The 9,637-nt window shown below is 41.9% G+C and overlaps 1 protein-coding gene across 1 annotated transcript; it reads left to right on the forward strand.

Moving 5' to 3' along the window:
- Window positions 1-1,616: 1,616 nt before the first annotated feature.
- LOC139449347 (uncharacterized) lies at window positions 1,617-5,372 on the forward strand. The gene is made up of 7 exons (XM_071230670.1): window positions 1,617-1,744; window positions 2,479-2,506; window positions 2,620-2,742; window positions 3,169-3,236; window positions 4,030-4,112; window positions 4,753-4,870; window positions 5,248-5,372. The coding sequence occupies exons 1-7, from the start codon at window positions 1,644-1,646 to the stop codon at window positions 5,342-5,344; spliced, it is 618 nt and encodes a 205-aa protein (XP_071086771.1). The 5' UTR covers window positions 1,617-1,643; the 3' UTR covers window positions 5,345-5,372.
- The last annotated feature ends 4,265 nt before the right edge of the window (window positions 5,373-9,637 follow it).

Raw genomic sequence — 9,637 nt, forward strand, 5'->3', positions numbered from 1 at the left:
GTGAGTGAGTGAATCGGGTTTAACGCCGCTTTTAACAGTATCGTGTGGGAGGAAAGCCCGAAGTGATGCATGCCTGAGACGTTAACCACTTCGGTGAAACCTACGAGCACAGGTATGCAGCTGAAAAACCTAGAAACATAATCGGGGCGAACCGGGATTCGAACCCACAACGATAGTTTTCTGGCGTGCCCAAGGGACGCAACTCTGCACAGCGAATCGCGTCGCCTTTAGACGACTGGGTCACCCGTGCCCCCAAGATTATTTTGGAGAAATGTATTTATTTAAAAACATTTTCATTTTGTATCTGCCTGACACAAATCACGAATCTTTTCTTCGCACTTCAGTTGTAACAAATAAAAATGGAAAACGTAAATTTTGCTGAGGGATTATCTCTTAAAGAAAGGGGAAGTTGGGTAGCTTAGTGGTAAAAGTGTTCGCTCGTCACGCCGAAGACCCGGGTTCGAATCCCCACATGGGTACAATTTGTGCGGCTCAATTTTGGTGTCCCCCGCCGTGATAGTGCTTGAATATTTCTAAAAGCGGCGATAAAGCCACCCATCCCATCCAATCACCCGCCCACTAACACACTCATTCACTCGCCCTTTCAAAGAAAAAAAAAGCTTTTCCCTTGAACGATGACGTTTACCACTTCGGTGAAACCCACGAGTACGGGTATGGTGCTGACAAACCTAGACATATAATCGGAGCGAACCGGGATTCGAACCCACAATCATAGGTTTCTGGCGTACCCAAGGGACATAACTCTGCACAGCGAATCGCGGAGCCTTAGACGTCTGTGCCACCCGACTGCCCCCTACATGATGTACGACGAGGAAGAACATTTGAGTGCAGGCAAGGTTTACCCGTAGTTACGTCGTCCCTGTGGAGTTGCCAAGGTACACGTAACAGTGGGCGGTCGGGTAGCCTAGTGGTTAAAGCGTTCGCTCGTCACGCCGAAAACCCGGGTTCGATTTCCGACATGGGTATAATGTGTGAAGCCATTTCTGGTGTCCCCCGCCGTGATATTACTGGAATATTGCTAAAAGCGGCGTAAAACCATACTCACTCACTACACGTAACGGTAAAGGTACTCAGAAACTACTGTGGCTGTGTTGGAGGAGAAATATCGATCAACATGGAAGTGGATAGATGTTTTCCGCAAAGTCAAATTAGGTGTCCAAATTCAACGAAGTGTTTGTGAGAAGAATGAGTGAGTGAATAAGTAGAATTTTACGGCGCTTTACGTAATAATCTGACAATTTCACTGCAGGGAACACAAGAGATAGGCTTCACACATTGAATCCATTTGGGAATCGGGCCTGCGTCCCCATAATATATTAACACAAAAAAACATTATATTTTTTTCTATTAAGTTTCATAAAATATCCTTGTTCTGATCAACATAAACGATTCCAACATTGATGTACATTTATCGATACCACGCTCGCCACTTGATAAACGAGTCAATAAGTAGTAACATGTCAGCTGATGTTCACAGAACAAAAGAATTGATAAACTGACATGGTCAAAGGGAGGTAACTCTAACGACACGTGTTGTTTTTGCATGTTCAGACTACAGGTGAGTTCCGATTACACTGTCGATGTTCCGAGTGCTCTGAGAAGACGGCCACATTTAAAAGGCCATGGGGATAGTTAAATCTTTATTTCAGAGGGATCCATTGGGTGATGACACCAGCAATGAAACTCAAGGGCTAACGGGCAACAAATATCCCCAGTATCAAATGTAGGTCAAACATATAGTCGTGTGAATGTTGATGTATTTTTTCGCAGACACATTGACTGAACTCTGGCCTCAGCGCCTCATGATCAGTGCAAGTCCAAACAACCTCTCGCCGTCACATGGTATTTTCACTTGTCATGGGTGATGAGTTTGTTGTCTTGCCAGTTTCAGCATATGACGATGAACCCATCATTTCTGTGAATTGTTTCAAGAATATCGTGAACAAATGATGGGTGATTGAGGTTGGAAGCGCTCGTAAAATCAACATTACCTCAACTAATAGCTTGTGTTGAGTCACTGTTAAAACCTTAATTTTAGAACCAATCTGATTTCATGTGAAAACACATTTTTAATATTCACTATTTAATTTAAAAATCTAATTAAAAACGTGTTTAGGAATGTATAACGGTAGTACGTCGTGTTTATGGCCAGTAACGAGTTCCTGTGGTTGCCATGTCTCAGATTGAGAGACGAAACAACCCCGACTACGATCAATGCAACCACATTTGTCCTACCGCCGTAATGGAGCTCTAATATTTCTAACTGAGCTGAAGATCAACATCCAATCAATCGCTTATTCTTTAGGAAGCGAATAAAACGCTTGTCATTGTGGCATGCTTGCATACTTTTAAAATTATGTTAACTCTGCTATTTGCTAAACATTCTGACCTTTAATCCGTTCGTCAAATAAAACGTCCTTAACATCCTTGTAACGAATATTTCTCTCTTTTTTGTAGTCCAGATGCAAGTCCGTCCACAAAAGAGGTAGGTATATAACAGTATTTAATTTTAAATTACTAATTATTCTCAAAATAATTTTCCATTTCAAACCTGTAAATTTAATACTGTACGTATATAATATATCATCTACCTTACAGCAGATTGAAGGGCTACGAGCGAAGGCCAACGACTACCGCCAGAGATACCATGACTTGTCAAGGCGTGCTAAACAAGCCTACAGCAGCGGACACAAAGCAGACGCTCACACATTCTCACAGCAGGTCATATAGCGTTATTTCCTGACGTTATTTTACGAATTTAATTATGAAAGAAAGAAACATCACGTTCACGTTCTCGTTACATACACCAACATATGTTTTACTCATCTTTGTGTAAGATAAACGTGACATATCGTTATTCGATAAAGCGATAAACATGGCTTATTATAAACCTTCCGCCTGTTTTATTGTACATATCTTTCTATCTCCTATTAATCTCTTGATGATTTGACTCCCGGTTCACCCCGATTATGTTTCTAGGTTTGTCAGCACCATACCCGTTTCACCGAAGGCCAAAGGGTAATTTAACAGGGAACCATCTTTTAACGTCTTTAGGTGTGATGGGACCCGGACCTTCTGCTCTCTAGGCGGACACTCTACCTCTAGACCACGGAGGCGGTCCACTCACTCACTGCTTTCTCCTTTCAGGCTCACGCTAACAAGGAGGAAATGGAGGACGCCGACAGACAAGCCGTGGACCTTCTGATCCGACAACAGTTAATATTCATTATTATCATATGATAAGACAATAACGTAATGACGATGCTTGTTTGTTTGTTTATTGTTGAACGCCGCACTCAGCAATATTCCCGCCATATGACGGCGGTCTGTCAATAATCGAGTTTGGACCAAACGATCCAGTGATTGACATCATGAGCATCGATCCACGCAATTGGGATACGATGACGTGCATCAACCAAGTCAGCGAGCCTGACCACCCGATCCCATTATAGTTGCCTCTTACCTGAAGCTGGGCATGCCAGAAACGTATGATTGTGGGTTCGAATCCCGATTCGCCCCGATTATGTTTCTAGATTTGTAAGCACCATACCCGTGCTCGCCGGTTTCACCGTAGTGGTAAACGTCTGATACCTGCATCACTTTGGGCTTTCCTCCCACATTAACCTGGCACGCCGTGATGTAACTGGAATACTGTTAAAAGCGGTGTAAAACCCAACTCACTCACTCACTTACCCGAGGCATAGACGCCTTTTAAGGCAAGCATGGGTTGCTGAAGACCAACTGTAACGCGGATCTTCACGGATACACAATAATGATGATGATGATGTTGATTATGATGATGATGATGTTAATGATGATGATGATTGTTACTAAGTATTGTGGTTCATTATCAGGTTGGTAACATCCATAAGTAATGCCTGACCAGCATCATTGTTTAATTCAAAGACGGAAGACCAGCGTTCATATATTCCGATACAGTGCCTGTTGTGTTTTTGCCAAAGACGTTCAGAGAATTGTTTTTTGCTCACAGAAAATGATTTGTTTTAGGCAAGCGTCGATCAACCAGGGAGAGCTCGATCTTCACGGATTCTATGTGAACGAAGCCATTGATTGTGTGCGAGATGTACTAGGTGAGGTGAAATGAGGTTTAACGTCGCATCCAAGAATATTGCTCTTATATAACCACGCGTATGCACGTTTGTGTGTGTGTGTGTGTGTGTGTGTGTGAACATTATATGTTATTGTTAACTTTGTTATGTTAACGCCCCACTCAGCAATATTCCAGCAATATTACGGCAGCCTGTAAATAATCGAGCCTGGACCAAACAATGTAGTGATTGATATTATGAGCAACGATCACGCCGTCCGGTACGATGGCCCCCATCAGACAAGTCCCCGAGGCAAACTACCTTGTCCATTTCGTTGCTTCCGCCACAGACGTAGTGTGTTTTATTTGGTCCCATCGCCCGATGCGATTCCCGACTCATGTATTGTACTCCCAGTATATATCTCTGTAGAAAGCAGTGTAGTGTATACCGCAAAACAGTAGGTAACAATATTTCAATCAAAAACATAATACATTTTCATCATATGTGATATATCAATATTTCTGTCATGGATCTGTCAGTGATAGTTAAGCGATTCATTTTTGTTATGACAAGCTCCTCACAGCGATATCTCGAACGAAGTTGTGAATGGAGTTTGGAAATTTAAACATAGAAGGGAAACAACTCTGTTGAGACTACTGATGGCACTTGCTCTGCACTTCAGCCGACCAGTCAGACACATACCAACTGACGGTCATCACTGGGAAGGGCCTACACAGCACGGGTGGCGTTGCTAGGATACGCCCAGCTGTCATCAGCTACCTGGAGAAGCATAACTACAGGTTCGCTCTAAATATATTTCTTGTGTGTGCCCCATTTTTTTGTCGTTTCGATATATACAACTCCATGAACTCCAGATTTTTCATTTAACTACAGTTAGTCTTTCTTGGCAAGAAGGATTGACTGTGCACATATGATAAAATCGGGTGTGAAAGATTACCTATTGTCATATGAAAACATCTGGATTCTTTAACTTCTTTTGAGGAGTAAATATATATACGTTCTTTTAAGGAGTTGTGTACGTTGTACGTTTAGAAGCTGGCCTGATCCGTCTATGAGATGTGTGTAAACATGTGGTTGAACTTGTACTTCGTAAATGTTTCATGAGAAGTGATTATGAAATCATATTTTCAGTGACATTAATTCCATATTTTCACAGGTACACACTGTGTCCAGGTGTGATTGAAGTCGGCATCCAGACAGTTGCCCCTCGAAAACCGCGGGGGGACGAGGAGGAGTGCTGCGTCATCTGTTAAGATTCTGCCAAACACTTGCCGACCTCACCCCTCTCCCCATCCAACACTTGCCGACCTCACCTTTTGACCTTTGCTATGGTCAGTTATATTTTTACTGATACTCATATTGTTAATATTACATATAGGAAGTTGTCATTTTGAATGCACGATTTCACAGAACACGTCAACTTCAGGGAAGCGTTTGTGCGAAAATGGATCTCTATATGTCTACTCTTCAAATGGAGTTCGGTGTATTCGGTATTGCTCAAGAACTGTATTATTTTTTCAATCTCATTATAAATACACGTGCATTAAACCAAAAACATATTTCCATGCCGAAGGTTTACGAAATCTACCGGAAATGTATGAGCTCGAAATGCGCGCCATAGGTCATTGGATATAGCTTTAATATTGCTGACTGCGGCGTTAAACAACATTCATTCACTATAATCATAATAAACACGATGATGGTGTACCAGCAGTGCCTCAATGAAAATCAAGTAGATACTGCCCTAGCTGTAGTTGCCGTACGCGTACCCCCTCCATCTGCCCCTCGTTAAGTAGAAGTTTTTCTGGGCGTTGGGGTAGTTCAGTGGGTAAAGCGTTGGTTCGTAACGCCGGACTCCCGGGTTCGATTCCCCACATGGGTATGCTGCGTGAAGCTAATTTCTGGTTTATGTTATATTTTATAAAGCGGCGTAAAACCATACACGCTCACTCACAGAGTTTTTCCTGTATGTCAGTACTTGGGGCTACGGATCGTCTCGTCAGCAATGTCTGCTAATGTTCGCTGTAGGATTCACAGGTACTTCTCCATATCCGAATGGCTACAAATCATAAAAATATCGTTAAATCTCCACACCATTCTTCCCTTATCACTACCCAGCTCCATCAGAAATAAACATTTATTTACTTCAAGTAAGTAGACTTTATTCTCGTAATACGAATTCAAGATCGACAACGAAAATCGGCACGGGTTTTGAAAACAAGATGGCGGCCGCCTCGGAAACATCACCGGTGTGGTTTTCGATCAGGAATCCTTATTCAAAGTTCACTTCAGATTGATTCCTATAGAGCACATTGGCAGGCTATTCTGACGGGTTGATCCGTTGTCCCAGAAGTGACATGTCGCATAAACAAAGGGAATGACGGGATGATGTGTCCACAGTCCGTAAATATCTAACGTTTATCAAGTTGTTTTTGCAAAACGTTTGCTGTGTTCATGGAGCACGTGCATACAAATAGCCCCGATATTTAAATATTGTTTTATTGTTTACTGACATGCATTCCTAGAATAGTTCTTCATGCTTGTACTGCCATGTTCCACTGCCTTCGCAAAATATGGAATGTTGAATCTGTAGGATGATGTTAGTGTGTTATACAGACCTGAAACAAATATATCCAATACAGCCCATGCCAGTGTATAATGTTTGGCAAGTCTAGATTACTGCAGTATGAAGAAAGTCTCTGGGCTCCTTTTTATTATATTTTATAACTAGAAGTTAACAACTGTTTTTGCTGTGAGATATGTTCATTTCAGAGACTGGATGTTAGTCTAGGATGACGTGGGAACAACAGCATTTACTGATTAGTTGTTTTTCACCAGTGTAGTAGATAGTGATCCATGAGTACCACACAGAGGGAATAATATCTCTACAGGTTGATTTCCAAATATATAAGGGGCACAGGTTGGCCAGTCGTCTAAGGCGCCGCGATTCGCTGTGCAGAGTTGCGTCCCTTGGACACGCCAGAAACCTATGATTGTGTGTTCGTATCCCAGTTCGCCCCGATTATGTTTCTAGGTTTGTCAGCACCATACCCGTGCTCGTTGGTTTCACCGAAGTGGTAAACGTCTGAGACCTGCATCACTTCGGGCTTTCCTCCCACATTAAACTGACACGCTGTGATATAACTGGAATCCTGTCAAAAGCGGCGTTAAACCCAACTCACTCACTCACTCCAAATATATTACCTGATACGATCACACCCGTCAATCCGTGTTTATATGCGGTGCCCTTAGACGTTCGTCGTGTGTATGTATGGTGTCCTCATTACGTGTTTGCCAAGTTAATTGCCGTTTACAGGTAGATACGCATACAGATGTCAGAGGTTTTTCATGCACTAATTTTGTACAGAAAATAATGACTTGTCATATTTTGGGATGGTCCTCCTACATGTCCTTGTATACTTTTTCATGACCCTGTCCGAAAAGATAGATTTCAAAAGAACTTTATATTTTATCAAAAAATGTGAATGTACTCATGGCCCTGCAAAGTATGTGTATTATTTTTTATGACCCTCCTTAGAGACATGACTAATGACAGATCCCTTACTGCGACGGGAAACAGACCGATTTGACAAAATATTCCATCGAATCCTCATTTTGGGAAGACCTACTAGCATTTGACGTGGCCCTATTCCATTATGTTTTGTACATGTTGGCATGCAATGTGTCTTAGAGATCCTTATTCTTTGGTGGCACCGACTACGATCCGTTGTTTCCACTGAATGAAACCAGTTTCCAAAAGAAATATTGCTTTAACAAATAATATGTCCTTCGGGCGAACATCCCCAAACATGCTTTTTTATTGTTTTAAATCATTTCCAGACACTATCGTAAGTCACGTGTCCACTGTTTTATGCTCATATTAATACAGTATTGCCGTTTTGGGTCTTTCCGTGCTTTGTCTTCATGTATTCTTCCCGATGACCATGACTTTATGTTTATTTTCAGCTGCTTTTACTGATGCTATTATTGACCAAACCGTGATATGATGTCTTTTATTTTCTGCTGTTCTGCCTCTTCACCGTTGAGCACTTACCAGGGCATTACCTATATATTTCCCCCTCCATTTTTGGAGCTATTTTCACATGTTGCAATAAAAACTCTTATCATAGAAGAGTTCCGTGTTGTGTTTTCTGACATCGTGTTTCTCATCACGTGACAGCGCACGGTTGGCCACTAGTCTGAGACGCCATAATTCATAAAGTGAGAATACCAAATATGTCGTACACATTGCTCTTGTAGCATGACAGTGCCGGAAATAATACATGGGTCACAAATGTTCGAACATTTTTCTCCTTTGGTTTTGGTTTTGTAGGGTTATCCCAAACAGTTGGGGATACAGCTTTGAGTTTCTAAAAGTATTCAAAAATATGTTGGTTAACCATTTTTTACCACAATTGTAGTTCGCTGTCAGAAAATATTCATAAAAGCTTGAACCCGAGAAGTATTTTTATACAATAACTCTAAGACAATATGGTTCAGTATTTGTCAACTTTAATGATATATAATCAAAGAAGGTATCATGCCATGATTATTACGTGTAGATGCATTATTAAACAATAGCATTGAAAGATTGTTTTAATTAGCACCTTACGAAGACGAAACATTCCATTATTAGGTTAATCCTTCTATCTGGCATCTTAACACCAGATACTTAGGACATGGGGTCTCGTCAGCCTTGGATGGTTTCTCTTCCAGGAGATGGAAAACTCTCTTGAGACGCCTCTGATACCAAGCAGTATTGAATTTTTCCCTCCCCTTGTATATGTCAACAAGCCAAGAACAGGAGGGAAACTGTTGCATGGACTACCGCTGGCCCTCCACATGAACTACCCTGGCCTGCACCCACAGAGTGAACTCCAGCATTGCCTCACGGTGACGGCACAACCCAGTCAGCAGGAGTCTTCCAGTGATAAGCCCAGATTGATCAGTGTAGAATATAGCACCGGGGATGCTTCCTATGGTAGGGTGGATCAAATAATTGTGCTCTGAAAAGCATGACCGGCAGACTGTAAACATGGTTGCAAATAACTTTGGACTACCAGCTGTAACCAGCTGTAACGTTAAGAATTTATTCACTGGAGTGCGCTATCGGGGACCCACACACTGTAACCATACACGAAGCTCTGTCACTCACATGACAAATGGGGATCGATACAGCATATTTCAGTGCTCACTGCAACTGCACTGTACGAGTTGTTGCCACAAAGCTTTGGACTCATTTTAGGTATTTGGGTTTACAAATACGTCATGTCGGGGTTCACAACACGTCTTTTGGGAATGTTCTGGTTCAGTGGTGACAGATGCTAGTGGTGACGATTGGTTAGGATTATCGACTTGTCGTCTTTTGATTGGTTATAATTGCGAGCTTGCATCAGCTTGCATCAGCTGTATTTCTGATTATATCATGGAATTTCCCGGACTTTCTTTCTCGGCTTCATGTATAATATACAGGATCCCTTCTCGTAGTCGAGCTGACGTCTTTGATTCCAGACTTGTAAAACAGAAAACACAGCTACATTATCGCG

The sequence above is a fragment of the Haliotis cracherodii genome, unplaced genomic scaffold, assembly GCF_022045235.1.
Source record: "Haliotis cracherodii isolate W230 unplaced genomic scaffold, xgHalCrac1.p SCAF_8, whole genome shotgun sequence".
Lineage (NCBI taxonomy): Eukaryota > Metazoa > Mollusca > Gastropoda > Lepetellida > Haliotidae > Haliotis > Haliotis cracherodii.